The sequence below is a fragment of the Pelophylax lessonae genome, assembly GCF_965119305.1.
Source record: "Pelophylax lessonae genome assembly, chromosome: 1".
NCBI classification, from domain to species: domain Eukaryota; kingdom Metazoa; phylum Chordata; class Amphibia; order Anura; family Ranidae; genus Pelophylax; species Pelophylax lessonae.
In genome coordinates this window covers 606,503,795-606,529,710 of record NC_138768.1, presented here as the reverse complement: position 1 = coordinate 606,529,710, position 25,916 = coordinate 606,503,795, and the positions used below count along the sequence as shown (strand labels likewise).

Below are 25,916 nucleotides of genomic sequence, written 5' to 3'. Positions count from 1 at the left end.
CTGTGATGTCATCATGGAGGAGTGGAAGAGGACTCAAGTGGCAACCTGTGAAGTTCTGGTGAACTTCATGCCCAAGAGGGTTAAGGCAGTGCTGGAAAATAATGGTGGCTACACAAAATATTGACACTCTGGGCCCAATTTGGACACTTTCACTTAGGGGTGAACTCACTTTTGTTGCCAGCGGTTTAGACATTAATGGCTTTGTGTTGAGTTATTTTAAGGGGACAGCAAATTTACACTGTTATACAAGCTGTACACCCACTACTTTACATTGTAGCAAAGTGTAATTTCTTCAGTGTTGTCACATGAAAAGATATAATAAAATATTTACAAAAATGTGAGGGGTGTACTCACTTTTGTGACATACTGTATCTATCTATCTATCTATCTATCTATCTATCTATCTATCTATCTATCTATCTATCTATCTATCTATCTATCTATCTATCTATCTATCTATCTATCTATCTATCTATCTATCTATCTATCTATCTATCTATCTATCTATCTATCTATCTATCTATCTATCTATCTATCTGTCTATCTATCATCCTTTTTGGTCTAACACAAATCTGTAACTTGCCCCACTCCCAAGTGAATTGAACTGCAGACTCAGCTATACAGAAAAAGCCTGCAAAAAGAAGTGAACGAAAATGTTTAAGAATTCTACACTGGAATGTAGGACATACTAAACACATGAATGTGGTGTCTGGTACTTGCTGGCACTGATCCATGCTCTTATCCAACACATAATACATGATGACTACTTGTTTACAAGAGAAACAGAACATTGTTTTCTGACAAGTGACACTAATCAGACAGTAAACTGTTTGATTATCTGTTTACTAGCTGCAAGCATTTAAAATAGGTTTATACAAAATGTGTAAATGAACAGTAAAATCAAAATCATACAATAGCATATTGAGGAAATAAAAAAATATGGATTAAAAAATCAATGCTGCATAGCATAAATTCAACTGTAGGCAAAGCATGGGGTATATGCCCACAAACTAATAAGGAGATCAAGTTATCTGATAATCTTCAAACACTCATTTTAAACTGGACCTACACCCAAATGTTAAGTGCCGGTTCACATTTCTGCGATCAAAGAGATCGCATGTAATTCGGAGCGCACTGCTCCTAAAATTACATGCGATCTCTGTGCGGTGCAAAATCAGCCATACAATTTGTATGGCTGAATTCGCACCGCAATCGCACCTAACTCGCACAGGACCCTTTTTTTTGGTCCGCAGCAGAATCGGATCGCATGGTGGTTCACACTAGTGCGATCCAATTCTGTGCCAACTTTCAAATCGCACTGCGATATGCGATCTGATCTGGGGGTGTCGTTAACTTTTAATTGACACCCCCAGCGTATCGCATATGGCATGAACTGCCAGGGGTGCGGATGCGATGCGGGAACACGCTGTATATTCGCAGCGTTCCCGCATCGCAGAAATGTGAACCAGCACTAAAATTGTAAAAACAAAAGGTAAAGTATTCTTGGAGAAAATGCCACTCTGTGATAGCTATATATGTAAACAGCGGCCTATATATTCTGCCAAGCTGAACTCTGATCCTGGATCCTTCTTTAAACATAAATCACATGATTAATGCTGAATGTAACTCAACTCAAAGCAACGGTTTCTTCATTCTGGGAAAGGTAAGTATTTCAGCCCTCTGCTATTCTTTACTTATCCATCCCGGCAAGACTGTTAAATGTTAACTTAAAACTGGGTTAAGTGTATGTTTACTTAAAATGTAGTTCTATTCAGAGAGATTTCAAATGGCCCCCTACTTCACATGTTATGTTTCAGACCATTTATTTCTAGACATTATACATGCATGCACAAATTTCTCATAAAAAATCAATGCCCTTAAATACATTTGTTGCAAACATAATCATCTCACATGGTGTTTTGTATTGCAAGCTTTAAAAGTCACAAGGGCACTGAAGTGGAAAGGTTTTTCCGAAAAAGCTAATAAAATATAATGAAGACCAAGGTGGTAAGATTGAGCTCAAGGTTAAATACATTTTAACACCACACTGGGGAACAGGTATGGTGCTGTACCTGAGATGAGACCTACAGCAACAAGTCAGATGTTTAATCTTAATTTTTTAACCCACAGTAAAAAAAAAAAAAAAAAGACTGACAAAATCTGATTGGTTCCTAATTGCAAGACTTCAATCCAGTCTTCTTCAGTGTTTATAGAAATGGCTCTGTGCTGTGACCTATTATTTAAATTTACACAATATAAATATAATTTTCACATTTTTGAAAGCAAAAAAATGACAGTACAAAATGAGACTCACATAAAGAAAATAAAAGTTTGTCTAAGTATACTACAAAAGCAAAACTCCAGCTCGTTTTACCTAAGATACATAAAAAACAGAGCCATAAAAACCACTCCACTCTTTATAAATAGCTCCAGTTTGAAGTGGATCTAAAGTAAAAGTAAAACTTGATTTGACTTGACCCCCACCCCCACCAACACACGGCCACTCCGTGTGTCCGCAAATCATCCCATCCGTTTGCGGATGATTTGCAGACATAATGTAAGTGAATGGCACTGCGGATGTCAGCGGAATACCATCCGCTGACATCCGATTTTCCTCCTTTCAGTTCTGTTCCGTTTTTACGAATGGAACAGAACCCCATTTTTTCTTCCGTGTAAAAAACGGAAAGGAAGGAAAATCGGATGTCAGCGGTGTCATCCGCTGACATCCGCAGTGCCATATACTTACATTATGTCCGCATATTATCCGCAAACGGATAGGATGATATGCGGGCACACGGAGCGGATGACAGAAATGTCATTCGCTCCGTGGAAAAAAAAAAAAGTCCCGCAGCGGACCTTTCACACGGAGCGGCCGTGTGAAAGGACCCTTATATTCACCTTCACAACACTCCCTAGTTGGTCTCTTTGTGGGATTCCTCAGAAATACCTGGTATGTCTGGGTAGCAGGGAGCACCTGGCCTTCTCTGGGGTGTGTAAAGCCTAGTACACACAATGAGATTATCGGACAAATGATCGTCCGTTTTGTTTTTTTGCATGCTAGTCTTCATATCAAAAACGAAGAGGTTACTAAAGTACGAAAATGTTCATACAACAGAATAAAAATTTGGAAGTGTTCTAATGTATTGTATTGTATTTGTATAGTATTTTCGGATGAAAACTGTACTGCCTAAACTAAAATTGTACAATCTGGTATTGTACGAGAAACATTTTCGTGTTTATCTCTTCAAATAATTTTGGATGAAAGCTCTGTACTAACGATCAGATTATCATACAATCGCTTCAAACGCAGTATTTTTTGTATAATTTTCTGATCGTGTGTATGGGGCTTAAGCCTAATGCCCAGTACACACGATCCGAAAATCGGGCAACGTTCCATCCGTTATTTTTCGTATTCTAGCAGCTCTCAATAATATTCGCTTAACGGGAGAGGTTACTCACGATACGAATTTTCTCGGACGATAATTCTTAGCTTCCGGTATGCGTAACCACGCTGTAGCGTGTGAGGGGAAAATGATGTCTACTGCTCATGCGCTGTCTACTGCTCACCATTTTTTTCGGACGAACAACATACTGATAATACGATTATCGTACGATGTGTTATAATACGATCAAAATTTTTATGCTTGCACGACAGGATAATATCGGGTGAACTGTCGTGATCGCCTCTCGTAAGCTGTGTACTAACGATCCGATTATCGTCCGATCCTTTCACAAGCGTTAATTTTCGTCCGATTTTCGGATCGTGTGTACGGGCCATTAGTGACCAGGTCCAAACACTGCCACATGAAGGAGGGGAATAGTTCATTAAACCTGTTAAAAGCCCGTACACACGATACGAAAATAAAGTAAAATTTAGTCCGAGTATCTGATCGTTAGTATAGTGCTTTCGACGGCCAATTCTGACTTTTCGGATAACAAAACCTGAAGGTGCTATGAAAGTTTTTTTGTAAGTGAAGAGTAAGAGAATACATTACAAACAAATTCAAAACATTACATCACTTCCAAAGTTGTATTCTGTCGTAAGAGAATTTTCATACGTTGATTAACCTCTTCATGCTTCTTTATTGATTGGCAGAGCTAACCCAGGGAATAAACTCCATCACGTTAGCAGGGTGGCAGAAAAGCACAGAGAAGGCAAATATCATTACGTGGAGGTTGGCCTTTTAAAATAAATTTTCATTTTGGCCTAAATGGTCAAAATGTCAAAAGTGGTAGATCGCCCTTCAGTCGGGTTTTGTGTGTAGCAGAGGCAATGATTTGTTACCTAATCAACCAGTGCCTGTAAGTGATAGTGAAGCAGCAGTCAGTTAGACCCAGCAAAAGCCCCCTCTGAGAAAATGGAAACATTTCAGGGATAAAACTGTCAGTTTTAGCATGGACAGTAAGGGGCCACATTTGTCTTAAAGCCTGCTAAAACACAGCAAATATATATCCTGAGAAATAAGGAGGGTCCACATATAGAAAAAAAGTATCAAACCTCTACTACTGTTGCCTCTAAAATGGGAGTCCTGAACCCCCAGGCCACAAACCCCGAAGGCTGCATTGTCAGAGGTGAGGCAGTCATGTGCAAGCAGAGAGATGACATTGCTCACCGCTCGCCCCGCATCTCCATTTTTCCTCCCTTACAGCCGAGCCGCTACATTGTCGATTATGTGGCGGATGAGCAGAGAGATGACATTATCTGTCATCACCGATGTTCCCCCCCTTACAGCCGGGCTGCTACAATGTCGGAGGTGCGGTGGGTGAGCAAAGAGATGACATTATCTCTCAGCACCTGCCCCGCATCACCGCTGTTCCACCCTTACAGCCAGGCCGCTACAATGTCGGAGGTGTGGTGGGCGAGCAGAGAGATGACATCATCTCTCACCGCCCTACCCTGCATCACCGCTGTTCCACCCTCACTCTGAACCCACCACCTGCCTGCCTCTGTGCTCAATAGACCAGTGCTGCCACCAATGCAGTGACAATCCCCATCTGGTGGCAGGCAGCGTGGCAAGTGACAAGCTGCATCTGAAGGCAGGTGACATGGCAAGTGACAATCCGCATCTGAAGGCAGGGGACGTGACAAGGCTGCATCTGGTGGCAGGTAACATGGCAAGTGACATACTGCATCTGAAGGCAGGTGACGTGGCAAGTGACAAGCTGCATCTGTTGGCTGGCGACATGGCAAGTGACATACTGCATCTGAAGGCAGGTGACATGGCAAGTGACAAGCTGCATCTGGTGGTAGGCAACATGGCAAGTGACATAATGCATCTGAAGGCAGGTGATGTGGCAAGTGACAAGCTGCATCTGGTGGCAGGCGACATGGCAAGTGACATACTGCATCTAAAGGCAGGTGACGTGGCAAGTGACAAGCTGCATCTGGTGACAGGCAATGTGGCAAGTGGCAAGCTGCATCTGGGGGCAGGCCACATGGTAAGTGACATACTGCTTCTGAAGGAAGGTGACGTGGCAAGTGACAAGCTGCATCTGGTGGCAAGTGACAAGCTGCATCTGAATGCAGGCGACGTGGCAAGTAACACAATCAGGGCTCCCACTGATTTTGCATTATGGTGAGTTGAACAATTTAATTTATATTACAATACAGTAATAGAAATAATGCGCTTCACACATATCAACCATGGTGCCGTGATGATTAAAGTACTAACGCCAGCCATTGCCCGTTAAAAACCGCAGATTGTATGGCCCTCAAAATGCGTTGGCTTCTTGCCGCTCCCTTGACTAATGTGAGGCTGGTGGCCCTTCTTGCTTTCACATTCTGAACACTTAACTCTAGCCTTGCAGTCTCTGGCAAAGTGCTCTGTAAATGTTTGCCATTTGTGGATTTAAAAAATACAAACTTGGACTAATGTGAGATCCGATTCGAATGCGCATAGATTAATCAAATCTGGTGACCTCTACCATTAGGAAGACCCCTGTTTTATGGAGAGCTTCCGCACCATAGCCATTTAGGTCCATTTACAGACTTTCCATTATTCACAAAAGAACTTATGACTTTAAAGCTAAACTCTGGTATAAGCAAACATATCTTACTTGAATATTGGTGTGTTTTATGTATTTCTTCCAGATCTGTGCAGGAAACTAGTGTGGAACTTTGCCTCTGTGCAGCAGCTTCCTGTAAAGGCCCGTACACACATACCGATCGTCGGCCGAAAAGCTTCGGCCGACGACCGATCTGCCGATTGTAGGCTTTTTAGTATGATGCCTCCGACAGCCGTCAGCGCACATTCTGCCGACAAGAATCTGTCATGCAAGCATTAAAATTTTTGTATGCCGACACCAGAGCGGCCGATTGTTCGCCAGTCAGTACAGAATTCGGCTGACAGACCGCAGATTTGCAAGACTGGGCATGCTCAGAAAAGAAAAAACACAGGGAAAGTTAACCATTACATGACATCACTTCTGCAGTCGGCTGTAGTCGGCGGACAAAATTCTTGTGCTGTCTTTGCACTTTTCAACAGACACCGACAGCCCGGGGACAAAAGACGGCCGATCGTTCGCCGACGATCGGTACGTGTGTACGGGGCTTAATAAAGACCAATCACTGTTGCTCTCTCTTCTGGTGCTGGGTGACTGTTCTGGTCTCTGCCCCTCCTGTATTATTCTGCAGGCAGTCTGCAGTAGGTGGACTTGGTAGGTCTCTCTTACGGCTCATCTCTCTACACAGATTATGTGCAACACAGTGATGATGTCACTGCTACTTTAACAGGGTAATATCTGGGTAGGCATACAAATGTATAGCTTTTCTGGCCAGAATTTAATAATATAATAGGCTAAAACAATTTAACTTTTTCATTTTGTATATACCGTAGTAGGGATTGGTTAAAACCTGTGTGCATTAATCCCTGTCTGTTATCTCCCTTTATTTTCTATCCTGGAGATACAACAGGAAGTGAAGATAATCCCTGGTTAGACAGATATCACTGGAACAGGTGTCTGCATTGGATCAATTTCCCTTAGGGTCCTTTCACACGGGCTTTCCACTCGGTGGACTCCGTATTGCTCAATAGGGATCAATCCGCCGATCCCCACTGAGCAGGCGGATGATGACAGGTCCGTCTCCACTTACTTTGCAGAGACTGAGCTGTCACATCCCCGCTCTCCTCTACTGGAGATCAGGCGGTCAGTTTTCATCCGATCATATCCGATCCTCCAGACGGATGGAAAATAGGGTTTCCATCCGTCTGGATTTCAAGGACCACATCGAATCGGAAAGCAGTGGGTGTCAGCCGAGATGTCACCGCTGACATCCGTAGCTCCCTAAAGGTGCATGGAGCATCCGATCAGGTCCGCCTGAAAAAACTTACAGGTGGACCTGATTGGAAAGCCCATATGAAAGGAGCCTTAGGCAGGCCATATATTATGCAATTTTCTGTCCTTCAAAGAAAATCGCTCCATTCCTCCATCAACACAGCTAGTGTTGATGGGGAAATCCCTTCCACTGCCCTATTGTATTCTGACAGCGGGAGGTTTCCTAGCAGTCAGAATACAACAATTGCTGTCACCAGCTATAGCCGCTGGCAGTGGTCAAATGAAAAAAATTGACAGGCTGGTTGTACTGAAGTTAATTAATAGAGTGTTTAAAATTAGACCGGTTCCTGCTGAACCGCCCAAATTTCAATCTCTCTATGGCTGTCTTTTTTCCTGATCCAGTGACAACTCTACATTTTTGGATCTTCCATAGCTTTCAGTTCCAGAGGCAATCGTTACCATAACAGATAGAGAGAATGCCTCTATCATGGAGATATTTTGAATTTCCAATGCAGGGACACAGACTAAAACTCTTAAAACTCAGCTACATCTGGGGTATTCTGTCCAGTTCTGGTCACCAATCCTCAGAAAGGTTGTGCTGGAACTAGAGAGAGTCCAGAGATGGGCAACAAAATGAATAAGGGAACTAGAGGACCTTAGTTATAAGGAACGACTACAAGCACTAAACCTATTCTCCCCAGAGAAGAGACTTTTTAGAGGAGATAAAACAGTGATAAACAAATACCTCAATGGTGATCCCAGCATAGGTAGAAATCTATTCAGTCTCAGGGAGTGTAGAAAGACACAGGGTCACTCAATGAAATTGGAGGAAAAGCGGTTTAACATTGAGCTATGTAGGGGGTTTTTCACTGTCAGGGCAGCAAGGATGTGGAAAGTTCTTCCACAATTGGTGGTGTCAGTGGGAAGTATTGATAGTTTTAAAGGAATATTGGACGTGGATCTTAGTGAACACAATATACAATGATATGGGAAATGATTATTGACATGAACACACCCACACAGGTTGAACTGGATGGACTAGAGTCTTTATTCAACCTTTACCAACTATGTAACTATACATGTAACAGATAGTGAAATCCAGAAAATAAATATTCTTTAACTAAAAACATTTCCACCTTAAAAAAAAACTCACCTTACCTTTGTGCTGGTATGTGACATTCAGTTAAAATTGTGTTATTTAAATGAAAACTCCTGAATTGTTGCTCCTATGTTTGCACTGTTCCGCTTCTGAGAACATTATAGCAGTTGGATTCCAAACTGTTCAGAGATAAATAACTGGTTCACATTTAGGCCCTCGGGATAAGGCATGACTAGCACATATACACAGTACTCTATTCTACCATTAAATCCATATGTGAAGCCACAGGTATTTCCTTTGCATACCACCAAGAAAGGGTATATGATTATATAGAATTGTATGTGTTTATTAGGGCACTGAAAAGGTCATGTTCACCATTATGTTCAAATATTTCTGAGTGTATGCAGGTATGCCAATAACAGTTGTAATAGAAAAATGAACAATAGCATCCTATCAGTAAACTTTAGACAGCAGCATAAAAAGACAGTTCATCAATCAATCAACAAAATCCCCAACTAATTTTATATATACACTCTTTGGAGGATAGTGGCATTAGATCATGACTGTAAATAAATCTAGATATTGCTGCTATGTTTTTATTGGGGCAGTTGTTCAGCTCTTAGAGATGACTAAAGCCATCAGTGATAACATATGTAAATTACAATTCCTCATGTACAGACACAAAATATTTTAACGGCTCCATAATTTATTGCATTCATCACCTCAGACAGACTTTTCCATAAAGATATAGTTATAAAATGTAGGTAGACGTAATCTATATATAGTTTGGGTTCACCATCAGTAACATTATCGGTTAATTTCATCTATGAATCTAATCTACAGTACTAACATTGAAAATATTAGATTTCCTTGCTGAAATGACAAAGCGCTGTTATCGTGTATCTAAATTTTTTCACAAAAATGTAATATATTGCAGCTTACTGGCGCTTTGATGTAGTAGCTGCATTTATTTCCAACCTACCATGTGCGAACTACAAAACACCTCCCCTCTTCAGGGGTTTTTGTAGTGCAAATCAGAAGAGCAGCCCAGGGTAACAACTAGTGATTGACCGAAATCGTTTTTTTACCACCGATACCGATATTTTGGTCATCGGGTATCGGTATCAGCCGATATTTTCGGACTTTCGGATTTTTTTTTTTTTTTTTAATGTCTACAGGAACTGTGGTGGAGGGATCTGGGGGTCTAAAAGACCCCAAACCCCTCCTCTGCACTTAAGCATTCAAAACGCCAATTTTGGATGTTTTGAATGCTGTAAGTTTTTTTAATTCGGCGCCGCCAGTACCCGGAAGTGGTGTCATGTCATTACATCACTTCCGGGTACGCAGCAGCGCCGGGTCAGACGGCGGTGGTGAAGGTAGGATGTCCGGGTCTCCCGGTGGGACAGGAGACCTGGGCGAGCCACAGGAGGGTAATGACAGCCGAGCGCCTTCTCAGCCGCATCGGTTGTCATTACAAGACACCGGTACTGGGGTGATGCCTCTAGCTGCAGGCATCACCCCGGTACAAGCACTTTCCCTGAAATATCGGCAATATCGGTAAATAAAAAGCCGATTCCGATATATGGGGGAAAGTCCATATCGGCACTCGATATATCGGCTTTGCTGATAATCAGTCGATCTCTAGTAACAACACTTCTCCCAAGTAGTTACATGGCGCTGAGTAAGCATTGTGACCCCAGGACTGGAACAATGTTACAGGTAGAATCCCAAGAAGAAAAAAAAATATATATAAAGCATTGGAAAAGAAAGCAAATGCAGTTACTACATCTAAGGACTGGTAACCTGCAATATATCACATGTTTGTTCTTAGGTTTAGATATGCTTTAAAGACTGAAAACTTCCTAAATATGTCAATATTATATTATATTCCAGGCTATTTTTACAAAGGATTGTTATGGGTCAATTTATCCAAGATCCACATATTTTTCTTGTTGAATCCTCTATAAATAAATGTGTGAAACATTAGTGAAAGTTGTATGAATCTTGGGTCAAAAAATCTGACGTGAGAGGCCAACAAGCAGATAAACACAACTGCATTTTCTTCACTTGAAAGGCAGTCAAGGGAGGAGATGCTGAATATCGAACAAACAGACTAGCTGAATGCAAGTAACATATACTGTTGGGAGGAAAAACTTTTAATAAAAATGTACTTTTTTATGACAGAGCATATTCTGATAACACCAAATGATAACATACCAAACTGACACCAAACGATCAACAGTCCCCCAATAATGTCCTTCAGATCAAATCATTTTTGAATATGACATTCAAGGTCTGTTGTTTTGCATGACAATTGCCAGTTGATACTTTGAGCTCCAAAGTATAGTTTCATAGTTAGTAAGGTTGAATAAAAACTCCAGTCCATCTAGTATACAGTATTTCATGTATTGCTGGGGTGCCCATCCTTTTGACCTTCTTGGGCCACATTGGAAGAACATGCCCATGCAATCCGATTCAGCCAATTGCACTGCGTTTTGCGAACCGTTTTTGGGATGTCGTTAACTTAACACTGACACTCACAACGGTTCTCATGAATGGAGTGCGACTGTGATGCGGTGTGGGAAATGCACAGGAATCGCTGCGAATCCCACACAGCATCAGTGTGAACCGGGACTCAGTGTTCACTATCACATTCTAAACAAAATTCTCCATATAATTTACATAGTAGGTGAGGTCGAATAAAGACAATAGTCCATCCAGTTCAACCTGTGTAGGTGTGTGCGGCTGTAATCATCTCCCATACCCCTGAATGTTTTGATCCTCCAATAGGGAATCTGGTAGTAGACAAGTGACACAGTATTTCCACATTACTCGCCCTTTAGTGGATTCTTCACGAAGACAATATATGGTGGATTCAGTTTTGGAGAAGACATTGGCAGCTCAACTTTAGTAAGAATCTGACATATTACAAAACCATTGTGCATTAAAAATTTTTCACACACTTACCACCTGTATTGTACAGAGTTGTTAACATTTATATCACAATATCGCACATACCTTTAAAACAATCGAATTTTCACAAATATTTATTCTGTAATACAACTCAGTGCAAGCAGTGCTATGCCATTCATTTTAATAATGTAGAATTTAAAGTGAAAGGCGACAGAATGAAATGTGCACAGTAACTCATTTGCACTTTAAAGCAGCACAAGCATTTTAATAAAAGTATGCAACAAAAGCAATTGTGATAAGCCAGCAGCCACATGCAGCAAGCAAAGCCCCTCTAGCAGTGCCCACACACCTTCTGTGCTTAGGGGTTATTATAATGCTCTGGCTCAAACTGTGTGACATGTCCCAGACATAGCTGTGCCCTTGATAAGCACAGAGCATGGTTAGATATCACAGCCACATGTACTTGTCTTATATGTGATTACAATGACCAATACATTTAATTAAACCAAACTGACGCTTGAATAAATCAGAACACTAAACTATCACACAAGGCAATCCAAAATTGGACTTTTGGTTCAGTGGCCCGGTAGGGAAATATGATTTTGGCATCTGCAGTAAAGGCTTTTTTGGTTCAAGCTTTCCAAGAAAAGTAGGGGACCTAGGACATCATGTCCTTGTCCCCACCCTTTCTTTTCCTGAAAGCCTCCTTTGTGTCTGACATATACTGTACATATTCAGTGCTGTACATGCCTAAAATATACACATCAGAGCAGCAGTCAATGTCATCAGTACTGCAAAGGATAACGTGAGTGTGCAAAAATAATTCATGCACAATTAACCCAATTACACGTGTTTGTTTACCATACATAGTTATTGGAGCATGCTCCCATTAGGAGTTTTAATATTCAACTGTTCCCATTTCTCTTGTCTGAGATCGGTAGATCGTAAAACGCAATTGGTAAGGTAAGTTCTACAAAGTTTGGCTTAAGAAGTGTTCTCAAATGTCTATTATTTATGATTAGCAATAAAAGGTTAGTTATCTGCAGATTATACACAGCCAAGAGCGGTCTACAGCACACGGCTCTCCTCTGTTATGCGTGCTGTGTCATGTATCGTGTCAGCTGGCTTCCACTTCAACAAGCTATTTTGGGCCAAAAAAAATTTCAAATAATGTATTTAATCTTCAGTTCATCTTTGTGCAATGAAACTGTATCGTATGAAGGTACGTATTCCAGGGGTGTGCTAAAGGTAACAAGTTAGAATAATATTTTCCTGCACATGTAGGAAAAGTTTCGAACTCCTGAAGCACCAGGCAGGCAGTCTTATCAAATTGGGTTGCTAGGTAAATATGTATTTTATTAAATGTGATGCAAAGTAAATTTACAGCTTACAAGTGTAACACGCATGTCAAGACATGAAGTAAGCACAATGCCAACAATGGCTCCAGGTGTGTAAGCTGTTTTAAGGAAACCTTTTAAAAGAGTAGTATGGAGGCTTCCTTTGCTGACTCCTTTTTAGGCTCCATGTACACGGGACGTTGTTAAAAGTCCCTTTGAATGCTGGAATTTTTAGGACGTTTGAAATGTCCGTTCGGTCGCGTTTGTACCCGCGTTTAGCGGGCGTTTAGCGGCGTTTGCGTTTAGAACCCTTCCTAGAGGTCAAAAAAATGATTCCCCTTTAAAATGGAAAAACGCGAACGCTATACGCGGGTCATCGCGTTCAGACGCGTTTGGACGCGTTTGTAACGCCGGGAAACACGCGTTCGAACGCAAATAATTGCGTTCTAAAAACAGTCCCTGAACGCAACTGCCTGCAAATGACTGTAAACGACCTGGTGTACATGGACAGATAAGATAAAATGTAGATGGGTTCAGGGGCTTCTGAAAAAAACGCCCAACTTCTCCTAAACGGCCATTTCCAGCGTCCCGTGTACATGGAGCCTAAAATGCTAGTTGTCTGGCTGTCATGAAGACCCTCTGGTCAGTTACTGACCCTGAACAAGGATGAAGACTTCCGTCCTTTCGGAAACTTTCTAGATCTGCATACTTATTCTAGGTTAGTAACTAACAGGTTATTATCTCATAAGTATTATTTTTATTTAACCTTTCTCTGAAAGTAAACCTAATCTAGAGCATCCAACATATGTGGTAGAACCTGAGGATTAGGGAGGGAACAGATATTTTTTTTTACATAAATTATGTAACATTTTAAAATTTAGAAGTAATAAAGGGAGCCTATGAGTTGTAGTGCAGTGCTCATGGCTGATAATAGAAGAGAGCAGAGACAGAGAGATGAGCACACCAGTGTGCGGTTTCTCATTTCTGTCCAATCACAGGTTTGGGAAGGGACAAAACCCGTAGGGCTCCATTCAAATATAGGCGAATTGGAATCGTGGCCAGAATCCGGGATTGTGCTTGCTATTCGAATCACTGGAAAATGTGTGTGTAAAATTGAACCTGAACCAGGGTCCAAAATGTGGTCCCTAAGCTTCTTTGGCGCAACAAAACGAGCACTGGGGAGCATTCAAGTGAATAGGCTGCCCTATACGTGACACATGATTCCACATGCGAATCGCACTTTTTAATTCACTATCAGGAACCCGCATTCCCACTAAGCGATGTGTGGAAGAGGCCTAAATAGTACTTAACTGCAGCAGAGAAAAATCATGTCTTCTGCCCTGCCAAACAGCACTGGATGTACCGAGATAAAAATTCTTTGACAGGTAAACCAATATTCAATATACTGTATGTATTTCAATTGTTTATTTAGCCGTTTGCCTGAAGTTAAACTGGATAACTTCAAATGCATCTCTTTCCCCTATCTTATGTGTGGTTAATGCTTAGGTTAAGCAGTTAAATCTTCCAGTTTATTCGTATGTATATTTAGGGGAATTTATTTCCTGCTTTGACTTTAATACCTGCATGTTTTCCAGCATTACATTTCAGTTTTAAATAAATCTGCAAGTGAAATTTTAAGCTTTATTGCGTCAAAATGGTTATTTTATACGGGTTTGTTTATAAGTTTACAGAGAGCTGACCTCTAAATGTAATGCCTCTTGCTGAGAAGGATTTCACACCATTCATTTAGAGAGAGCTAATCTAATTCTGAACTTTGTTGGGCATAAATAGAAGTCAATGAATTGCGATATGACTTTTATAGTGAAAAGAGATTCATCAACGTTTAGGAATGTACAGTTCAGGTTTTACCTTGGTGTGATTGATTTGTGAATATAGCTCTATATTAGGAGGTCATTCATTTTTCTTTGTGTATGAATTTGCGATTGCTAATAAGAATTTTGAATTGCTCCACTACTTCTGACAGTAATTCCCCTCTTTACTACCCAAGCACACAGAAAGCAAGGATCTCACCATATGCACTGTCTGGTGCTCTACATATTAAACCTTACACCTTTTGCTGCATATAACATGCAAGGGGTCAAGGGGTTAAATGTGATCCTAGGGGAGTTATTCTAACTGTGGGGGGCGTGGCTTCTGAAATGACCATAGAGATATGTGATCCTATATAGAAGGATCACATGGGCTCTATGATCATTTCAGGGAGTAGAACGGGCAGCTGTTTTTACAACAGCTGCCCATCCTTCTCTCTCAGCGGGGAGCGATCGAGGGTGTAAGTCGGCAATCGGAGCCACCTGACCCATGCATCGGCTCCCACGCGACTGACTTAGGTCTACGTCGGTTCGCGCAGGAGAGCCACCCTGGCGCAGTAAAAAGGCGGCGAGTGGTCGGGAAGTGGTTAAAAAATTCCCCCAGGTGCTGAAACCAAAAAAGAGCTGTGAGTGTAAGACTCATCTTTAATCCAGGGCTGTCCCCCCACATACCTTTTATTGGCCATAAGATGTCCTCAGCTCTCTTGGCTACAAGATGTCCTTAGTCTTCTAGGTTGAATAATGCTCAGCATCCCTCAATCATGAAGACTGTGAATGCAGGTTGTCTTGGCCATACCCTCTACAGAAGCAGAGAATACCGCTGACTTCATCACATGACTTTCTGCAACAGGAGTTTCCTTCCAACCGGGGAAGAGGCAAAGATGAAAAGAACCCTGAGGCTCAACATTACCAGTCTGAATATTTCAGAAAGTGCAAAAAGTGTAAAAATAAAAAATAGCATAAGATATAGCCGGTGAGAAACTGTCAGCAGCTGGGTGTTTGAGGCAGGGAAGGGTTGGCCTGGCATCTTCCTATGTAGACTATTAACAGTTAGTTGGGGTTACTTGGCAGGTTCGGGCTTGGTACGTTTGACAGCTAACCCTAACTGCCCTACCATTGATGTATGGTGTACTTTCCTGGGCCCCTGCTTGGTGTTTATTTTATTTTGTCTTTAACCACTTCAGCTTCGGAAGGTTTACCCCCCCCCCCTCATGACCAGGTAATTTTTTGCGATACTGCGCTGCGTTCATTTAACTGACAACTGTGCACCACTGTACCCAAATAAAATGTCTTTTTTTTCCCCCACAAATAAATGTTTCTTTTGGTGGTATTTGATCCCCATTGCAGTTTTTATTTTTTGTGCTAAAAACAAAAAAAGACCCACAATTTTGAAAAAAACTTTCTGCTATAAAACACATCCAAAAAAAAAAAAATGGAAAAAATCAAGTATCTTCATTAATTTAGACCAATATGTATTCTGCTACATATTTTTGATTAAAAAAAACTCAATGAGCATGTGTTGATTGGTTTGAACAAAAGTTATCACATCTACAAACTATGGGATAGATTTTATTTATTTTTTTTACTAGTAATGCCGGCGATCAGTGACTCTTTTTGGGGACCAGTGACACTAATACAATAAAAAAATAAATAAATAAATAAAAAATATGAACTGTCACTGTACTAATGACATTGGCTGGGAAGGGGTTAACATCAGGGTCGATCATGGGGTAACTGTGTGCTTTGAAAAGGAGCCTTGTGAGCTACTGTGTATGTTCATGAAAAATAAAAAATTATAAATTTAATTAGAAGCTATCTGCTGACACTAATCACATACCCATATGTATGTGCAAAAAACGCATCAAATCAATATATGTGCTGTGCTGTGTCTACCTATCCAAAATTAAAAAATAAATATGTGCTAACACATTAGGACTACAATAAAATGGCGCCGATCCGGACTACAAGAAAATTGCGAGGAGCTGATCACATATAAATAGATGCAAGCCTTTCAGTCCAAAAGATATCCCCCTGAGGAAGACATGTGACCCTGTGTCGACACGTGTAGTGGAGGGGCAAGGACAGTGGAGGCACCCAAAACCTTATGAGGAAAAAGTAGTCAACGGGAAGACAGTGGTTATGTGGCTTTGGGGGAATTTTAATGCGCAATTGCCTGATGTAGCCTGGTGCGCTGGAAGCACAGGGAGTATGTGAGTACTCAATTTTGATTATGTTTTAATAAAGTTCATATTTAAATGGTATAAGCACTATTGGAGCTTATTTTATCCATTTTACCTTAAAGGGGAGATCGCTATATGGAAGAGCATAAAAGCCAGGACATTTAGAACTATCTGTTAGAGCCTTGGAGAGGCTCACAAGCGCTAATTGCCCTAACATAAGTGTGGAATCACACACCCTGAGGCGAGGATACATTTATAAAGGGGGGTGCACTCGTAAGGTGGCACATCGCTTTATCTATGGAGCACCTTTAAAAGGAGGAATCGGATCAAGGAGTCTTTCATGGCATGTGATTTGTTGTATTGTTCACACCACATGGGAAATATACTGTATGAACTGCACATTAGAGTACTTTATTTAAGCACTATGCACTGCATATTCTTTTGTTTATCACTGTGATATTACATTGTTGTTTTAGGAGTTGACATTCGATTTGTTAGCGCGTATTTATTTTATATTTTTGGATAGGTAGACAGTGTGACACATATATTGATTTGATGTAACTGTGTTCTTGTGTACACTGTGTGAGGTGCTTGTACTATGGTAAGGCAGAGATATGTGTTCCTGCTTTGTGGGAACACAGGATCACAACCTTCCCTTCTCAAAGAACGGCAATCTGCCTGGTTTACATTGGCAGACTGCCGTCCTGTCTGTGTACCAAACAATCAGCGGGTCCCAGTGGACATCGCGTCCGCCAGACCTGCTGATTGACTCCCACTGTGTCCAATCACAGCGGGAGTCAGTGGGCGGCAGCATGCGTGAGCGCCCCAGACCCAGAGGTGCAGGATCACATACAGGTACGTGATCCTGCTCAGGAGAGGCGCCTTGCCGCCGTATATATACAGTATATGGTCGGCAAGCAGTTCATTTAATTTATGTCTACAAATTCTGCAAATGGTCGTAGCTTCTTACACTCCTTGGGGTTTTGACACCACAGACATTCTTGTGATCATACATTAACACTAATCTGTGTACGGTTCTGCATGGTATTGTATCTATGGATGCTCACATATATTAGCCGCCAAAAATTATTGGCCAAAAATAGGGCAATTTTATTTTCTTTGAATAAAAACTTATTATAGGAAAAAAAAAAGATATAGCCAGTGAGGGCCATCAGCTGGTGAAGTGGTTGAGGAAGAGGAAGCGTGGAGTTGGGCTTCAATTTAAAGTGATATTAAAGTCTCGTTTTTTTTTTTTGTTTAAAAATAACAAACATGTCATACTTACCTGCTCTGTGAAGTGGTTTTGCATAGAGCAGCCCAGATCCTCCTCTTCTCAGGTCCCCCGCTGGTGCTCTGGCACCCCCCTCCTGCCAAATTGCCCCACGCCATGCAGCTTGCTATGGGGGCACCCAAGCCGAGCTGCTGCTCTGTGTGTTTATTCAGATACAGAACAGGCTCAGCCACGCACACTCTCTCTCCTCATTGGCTCACTGACTTTGATTGACAACAGCGGCAGCCGAGGCTCTCATGTGCAACATTGTTGGATCAAAATGGGGCTCAGGTAAGTATTAGGGGGGCTGTCGCACACAGAAGGTTTATAACTTAAAGCATAGAATGAATTAGGATAGATAAAAAAAAAATCTTCTGCCTTTAAAAATACTTTAAGTTGCTTCTAAATAGAATTGAGCTGTTTCCAAAGATATTTTAAGCATTTTGATGGATCTTTAGCTTTTTAAAAATCTCTTGTGTGTGCTTATGGTCTGTTTTAACCAAATGTAATATTTAGCAAGTTTCATAACTTTTAAAACCTTGATCATTTTTTTTTTTTATTTAAAATATTGTGCTTTTTTTTACAACATGGGCATTGGTATGCTTTACTTTATTGCATTGGTAGTCATTTAACTTTCAAGATAAGGTATGAACATTAGTGAGAGCAACACTGGAAATCTAACACAAAGCTGCATAACAAAACATATCCAACTAATTGGTATTATAAAATATAGCTTTTCACATGCTGTGCATTAAAACAAGCATTTCACAGTGATCGAAGTGCATAATGGTTAGTATAACTGTGAAGTGGTATGGATTTATAACACTGTTTTATTTATATATGGAAAGAAATTAAAACAATATAGCATGATATTTAGTTCATAAAGTCTATGCTACATCATACACCAGGAAAATCTGAATCAGTTGGTTTTGCCGCTAGCACCTTAGCTCTGTATGTTTTTGGTGCAGAGACTGGGAATTTTGAGCACCAATCTTGCAAATGGTGGCTCAATATTTCAACTAAAACCAAGGTAAGTATGATTTTGAAGGGGTTAATTTAGTGTCAAGCATTATGTGTAGGCTAGGTTTGAAGGTTAGGTTAAGAGTATACGTTTTAGTGCCGGTTCACACTATAGCGATGTCAGACATCGCATGTGATTCGCACCACACTGCTCTGCTAATTACATGCGATGTCTGTGTGATGCAAATTCAGCCATACAGATTGTATGGCTGAATTTGCATCGCATTCGGACCAAAGTCGCACAGGACCCTTTTTTGGTCCGCACCACAATCGGATCACATGGGTGTTCACGGCTATGTGATTTGATTCCTGTCTGAATTGACAGTTTTCACTGCGATACGCAAACTAATCTGGGGGTGTCATTAACTTTGTATTGACACTCCCAGCAGTTTGCATATGGAAGTGTGAGTCAGGTGCGATGCGGGAATCCGTAGTGGATTGGCAGGGTTTCCACATTGCACCAGAGTGAACTGGCACTTAGGGTTCAGTCTGTGATAAAGGCTAACTTTAAGGGTTAGGATTAGGATGGGTGTTACAGACGGGTTAAGGATTAGGATTTTGCGTTAGGTTCAGGGCTAGGCATGTGTTAGGCAATGATTTTTTCAGCCTTTAGGGGTGAGGAGTATCCAGGAGTCTGGTTTCCACAAGCAGTTAAGTAGTTTAGGGGGGAACTTTTTTACTTATGGCATTTAATGCATTGTGCTGAGAATGCGGCAATAAAAACCAACATACCAGAAAACCCTGTGCAATAATTGGCTAATATGTCAGCACTACAGAGAACATCATACATATAAAAAAGTAATAAAAAAAACATTGTCAAATCTGTCAAATACCTCATATTAGGATTGTATTATCTTAAAATATTAGAACCTGTCAAATGCTAACCTGTCTATATCCCTCAACCTTAAATTCAACAAAAGGGATAAGTAAATGCCTTTTAACCACAATTCACTGAACTGTAGAGCAATCTGGATGTCACAAAGGATTAAATGGCTGACTCCACATACCCTTCAGCAACAGAGGTGTTAAAGGACCATTAAACCTAGAATGTAAGATGCCACAATATAAACAAGCTGCAGACAGCATTCATACATGTATGTGTAAAGGTTATATGGATAAAATACTTTGAGTGTTTCAGGGTATACTCTTTTGTACATACTAAAGACTTCCTGACAGCTCAGTTTTTCTCTCCAAAAAAAGGTCCCATCAAACAATAACCCTCACTAAGCTGGATAATACATGTAAACACAATGTCAAATACTTGAAATAGTTGTTGAGGAATGCAAATTTAAATGTACAATTGTGAATGCTGCCTGCACCTTTGTATGCCAGGCACCTTATATTACAGGTTTAGTGATCCTTTAGAATGGGCATGGTTCCCTCAAAGTTCCATCACAAAAACTTGCGCATAAGTACTTAGCAAGGCTACTTCATAAAGCATTTCCATACACATGAAGCTATATTATTATGGGAAGCTTCTGTGTTGGGAATTGTCTTGTAAAATAAACCTTCTCAGTATTTATGGCTGCACAACCATTATACTTCAGAGCTGGACTGCTAAAGCATCTTTCCAAAACCAATATTGGTCGATGAGAGTCATCTTAAAACATCTGCACGTGCAAAAGCCCAAGTTAAATAAGCCTTGCTATAATGTATGGAAGCTTTTATTAGATATTTGAAAAAGCCCCTCTTATATGGCATAAAGCCCAAGCGATAATACTTACGTGTACAATGTCCCCAAGATTGCCGAGCCCACCCCCAACAGCAGTCAATCCTGTTACCGTACCGGCAAAGTCCTGTAGAAGATGCAACCTGCGTGGGCCACCTGTGCAACAGATAGGACATGGTTACTAGTTGTCTTCTATGGAGGCAAAACATTATACCCACAAGCTAGGGTAATTTATACTTTATATATTACCATCCCAAGGCCCCTTTCACAAGGGAGCTTCTATGCATTGACAGATACCCTGCTGAGTCAGATGCAAAACGCATCTATTCCAATTCCTTGCCATTTGTGTTCCCTCCAACTTGTAATGGAGGAAAAACAAACCCACGTAACTGGATGGCTGGATGTAGTTGTATGTGTATCCGTCTCACATACCTGAACAGACCGTGATGTAAATATATGCACATGTATTTATTTCGCCCTGCCTATGTGAATACATAGCAGTCTGTTGATCCACCCAATCCAAGGTCAAAAACAGATTGACAGAATGGCCATGTGAAAGGCGTTCAAAGAATAACCATATAGCTTACCTCTCCGAAACCATGTTCAGGCAACTAAACGTTCAGATATATTAGGTATCACATAGAGTATTTGTAACACATCTCTTCCATTTTCTAGCTCTGCGTCAAAAGTATTATTATTTTGTTATAAACCCAATCAATCATTAACAGGTAATGTCATTTAAAAAGTTCTCTCCAAACTTTTCCTACCCTAAAGCAGAACTTAAAGTATTACTAAACCCACAACAGTAAAATCATTCTGTATATGCAGTAAAGCCAGCTTGTTATACTCACTGTGGAACCTAAGGGGGTAATCCTGTGCATTGTGTAAAAAGGCTGTTTGATCCTATCTTTTCTAATCTTCCCCTTCTTTTACTGTTCCCAATCCATCTGTTGATAGTACAGAGCCTTGGTGGCACTCTGCAAATGCTTAGTTTGGTGTGTATTGCTATAAAGTTTTTTTTTTTTTTTTGGGAGGGTGCATGTGATCAGCACAATGCCAATCAGCACTGTCCAGACAGAGGGTCAGGGGTCCTGCAACCTCATAGGACAGTTAGAGGAGAATGAAGACCTACAAGCTTTAACCGGTGCTCGAATGATAGAAGTCTGATAGAAGTCACAAGACTGTTATATACTGCTGATATGAAAAGATATTTAGCAGTTTATATTTACTAAAATAATTGCATTTCTATGTTCTGTGTATGGTGGGAGACCAGATAAAGTGAATGCATTAAGAAATGTAAAAAAAAAAAAAAAAAAAAAAAAAAAAAAAGTTTAAAACTAGTAAATACAATAGTTTTTCCTATTTACTTACTGGATGTGTATATATCTTTCTTACACAAGTTAGTCAGTATAGGTAGGGGGGAAGGAATATTTTAAAAAGAGAAGTAATGCCAAAGCTTTTTTTGCTGTACTTTTCCTATGGGTCACAGGAGTGCACTCTCTTTTGCATTTGTGTGACTGCCTGTCGGCTGATGTCACAGAACCAGTCTAGGCTCAGGAAAGATCCCAACCATATGCCCGGGATCCCCCGATGCCTGAACTGGCAGCCGGCTCAGCTTCTCAGCGAGCTGCTGAGAGCCTGTGCCACCCACTCCCACTCCTTCACAGCCTAGCGCTGCAGCACTGACAGTCACTAGACCTCTGCAGCCAGAAGACCGAAGGCTGAGCGATCAGAGGTGTCTGATTGCTCAGTTCTTGGTCTTAGAGCTGGCAGGGGAAAGATACACTTTTTTTTGTTAAACCAATGCTTTTCTTTTTTAAGGCTAGTTAGGTGTAAGCTGAAATTCCCTTACTCACAGATATTTAATCTGTTATACCTATGTTCTAGAAGGATTTGCTAAATACAAAATGCATCAAATACATGGTTGTACACAAGATAACAGATATAAATATGTGCAGGATGATGTGCAAAAAAAAAAAAAAAGAACTGAACTACAGAGCTTCTAGATAGAAAGACAGACATGATGTAGAAGAGTGACTAGCAAAAACAATGCAGTAAACAAAAGCTCTACCACCACCCAAACTTACTACTAACATTATCAGTAGTGGATATCTTATTTGTTCATTAAAGCCCAGTACATACAGGCCGAATGTTGGGTGACGTTCGGCTCCTGTGTATGGCGGCCAGTCTGACAGAAGCCAGCCAATGGCTGAGAGCGCTGACCGGAGCGCTCTGGCAGGTGGGCACCCAGAACACAACAGATAAGCAGGAGAGATTGCTGTACTAACATCAGATTGTTAGTGCAGCAGTTCTGACCAAAGCTGTCAGCTGAATGAAAAAAAGGACTCATGGTGTGTACTAGGCTCAACCCTATCTAAATGGGAATGTCAGGTGTGTTTTTGAGGTGACTGTCAGTAGAAGTTATGGATCAACCTTGGATTTATGACTTCTTAGTAAAACAGCACTAATATGTATACAGTATTAGTTCTTCGAGTCCAGACACTTCCAGTGACCCCATTCTGAGCTTGGTTCATGGGCTGGCCTATCCATTCTGATATGTCTTCCAATGCCTAACATAAACCCATTCACTACATACTTCATTTGCTCCAGTTCTTAAGGCCTCATGTACACTGCTGCTGATAAACGGACGTTTAAGAGCAGTTGGGTGTTTTTTGCTTATCTGTCTATGTACACTGAGTTTTTTATAGTCGTTTAGAGGCAGGTGGTTTAGAGGCATTATCCTGAAAGCAATAAGATGTGTTTAGGACGGAAGTTTATAGGCATTTGAAATGCCAAATGCTTCTAACAGCTTGCAAACGTGTCTAAACGCAGAAAATATTAATAGGCATTTTGGTTTATAGGCAATTGTAATAGGAAAACATTGCTGACCATTTGTAATAGGGAAAGAGAGAAGGAGAGAGAGGGAGGGAGAGAGAGAGAGAGAGAGAGAGCGGGAGAGAGGTGGGGATCAGTAAAAACTGTTATCTGCCAAAACATTTCAAAACGAAAACTCTGGTAAACGTGGAATGTAAAAGTGGTCAAACGGAAATTTTTTAAGCTCATTCACTAGCTGTCAAGTTACAGCGTACAAAAGAGGTTTCCAAACGTCCAGCGTACATGAGGCCTAAAAAATAACCATAAATACCAAAATAAAAAATACATGTTTTAAGAAGTGATATATATTGTTTTGAAGCTAATCAATATCAAGTGTTCTTATTCGTCTTACAGAAAAGTTTGAGACATTAATCATGAGCTTCTGCTAGCACTTTCTAAATGTATAATCAATTTTTATATTGTTTATATGCATTAAGTTAAGTGAATTTTTAGTGTCTTAACAACATTGGCATTTTTCTGTGCCCAATTAATACACATTTTCCAATATGTTTATATTTAGTGATCATGGCATCATTCTCGCTAATGTTTAAAGTGAACATCCCAAAAATGTGATCATATTTCTAATTGCAATTTTAGATAATTGAAATGCCTAGGAATTGCGCTTTTGTTTACTTAGCTTCTAACTTTTTGTGTTTCAGTGTTGCCAATTACTAGATCACATATCTATGCTGCCATTCCATCTATAAATATATTGCTCCATTTGTAAAATCTTAATGGAAATATCCCCAAGGCCATCCCTGATAAAATAACAGCAGGTCAACTCATTGCCCTGGCTCAATGTCTCTACAGGTTCATCGCCACTCAGAAGGAATGTGATGGAAAGCAATGAGCTTTATTTACTGTTTACTACAACTAAACAACTAGCTGGTTACTACAAGCAAAGTCCATGGCTTTACTATACTACTACAAAGTATATATTACTCTTTACGTTCATCCGTTGAGTTGATTCCGTTGCTGTCATACAAATATGTTTAGGAATGTCAGCAAAGTAAAGGGAATCAGATTTCTTTAGAAGGACCATTAAGCTGTTTGAAGAAAGACATAATTGCACTTGGCATTGTGGTATTAGTATTTTTTTATACTTGAAATATGTAATAATCTTAATGGCTGGAATTTACCTATTTCTTTGCCAAATAGTGGTTTTAAATGAAAATAGATACAGAGATAGAGATTATGTTGTGTTAGGCATTGTACTTTGGAAGTCTAATCGAGTCTACGCACTGCCAGTTGAACAATGGCAGAGAGTATTTAACCTTTAGCAACGTGACGGATACTCAAAGGATACAGTTAACTTCACCAAAAGGAATTCTAATACTTAATTGTGGGTTTCTCCGGCACAGCCTGGGGATTTTTAGCTTGTCTGCATGCAGACGGCACAAGGAACGTGTTCAGATAACATCATGACATTATGATGTACACCACAGCACTGGGACAACTCAATAAGAATTGACACATATTTACATATAAAAAAGTAAAAAAAATCTATAAAAACATTAAAGTCAAGCACTCGGAATGCTACCATTAGAATTTATTTAAAATTAAACAATTAGCGAACAGGCAAGGACTGCACTACTACCCTAGCAACCCACATGGTAGCTGTAGGAGGACACAGGGACAGAGAGGGTCCATACAGGGTCAGTAAAAGCAATAGGGGGAAAAAAAGACTTCACTTTCTGCTGTTCCCATCCGCTACCTTCTCCGTTCCTCACTGTCCAGCTTTTATTGCAGTGTATGAAAGATCAGCAGTTACTTGATAAAAGAGAGCCTTGCCAGCTACTATGTATGTTCACAGTGGGCTAAAAAATGCTGCTGGCACCATTCATAATCCCATATAGGTGTGCATAAAACAATATAAATCAATATAAGAGCCGCGCTGAGCTAAGCTTATCAATAAAAATACCTATTATGTGCAATATGTACTAACTAGTGCAATGTTCAAACAGTCCTCAGTACTAAAAATCAAAAATAATATAAATTAAAATAAATATATGAACCTGCAATGAATAGAGCTTGTATGAAGTCCTCCTATATACAGTACAAGTGATTCTTGTGTGGTGTGACCCCACCAGCCAATCACCAGCCACATATAAACTTTATTTCCTTAAGGTGCTTCAAAATCAAACTGCGATGTGCCACCACACTTGTGCCCCCCCCCCCCCTTCGGGTGTGCTCTCACCTCAGTATATGTGACCTCTCAATAAAGTTTGGTCAAACAGCATATATACGCCCCTCCTGGGCTAGTGTGTGCAAATCTAGATCTCCCGTCTCTTCCATGGACTGATCTCCTCTTCCCCCAATATTATCTTCAGGATGCAAATAGTTGGAAAAAGACTCCAATAGTGCTTATACCTTTAAAACCACTGACTTTATTAAAAACATATGCAGAGTCAATACTCACACTTTTCTGGTGCTTCCAGCGCACGAGGCTA

The 25,916-nt window shown here is 40.5% G+C and overlaps 1 protein-coding gene across 5 annotated transcripts in view; it reads right to left on the bottom strand.

The window, feature by feature from the left end:
• NPNT (nephronectin) overlaps nt 1-25,916 on the bottom strand; it is a 137,428-nt gene that overhangs the window by 77,750 nt on the left and 33,762 nt on the right. For all 5 annotated transcript variants that reach the window (XM_082256943.1, XM_082256940.1, XM_082256941.1 and 2 more), the window contains exon 2: nt 20,648-20,748. In XM_082256943.1, the coding sequence (XP_082113069.1) occupies nt 20,648-20,748 (101 nt within the window). The remainder of the gene's footprint in view (nt 1-20,647; nt 20,749-25,916) is intronic.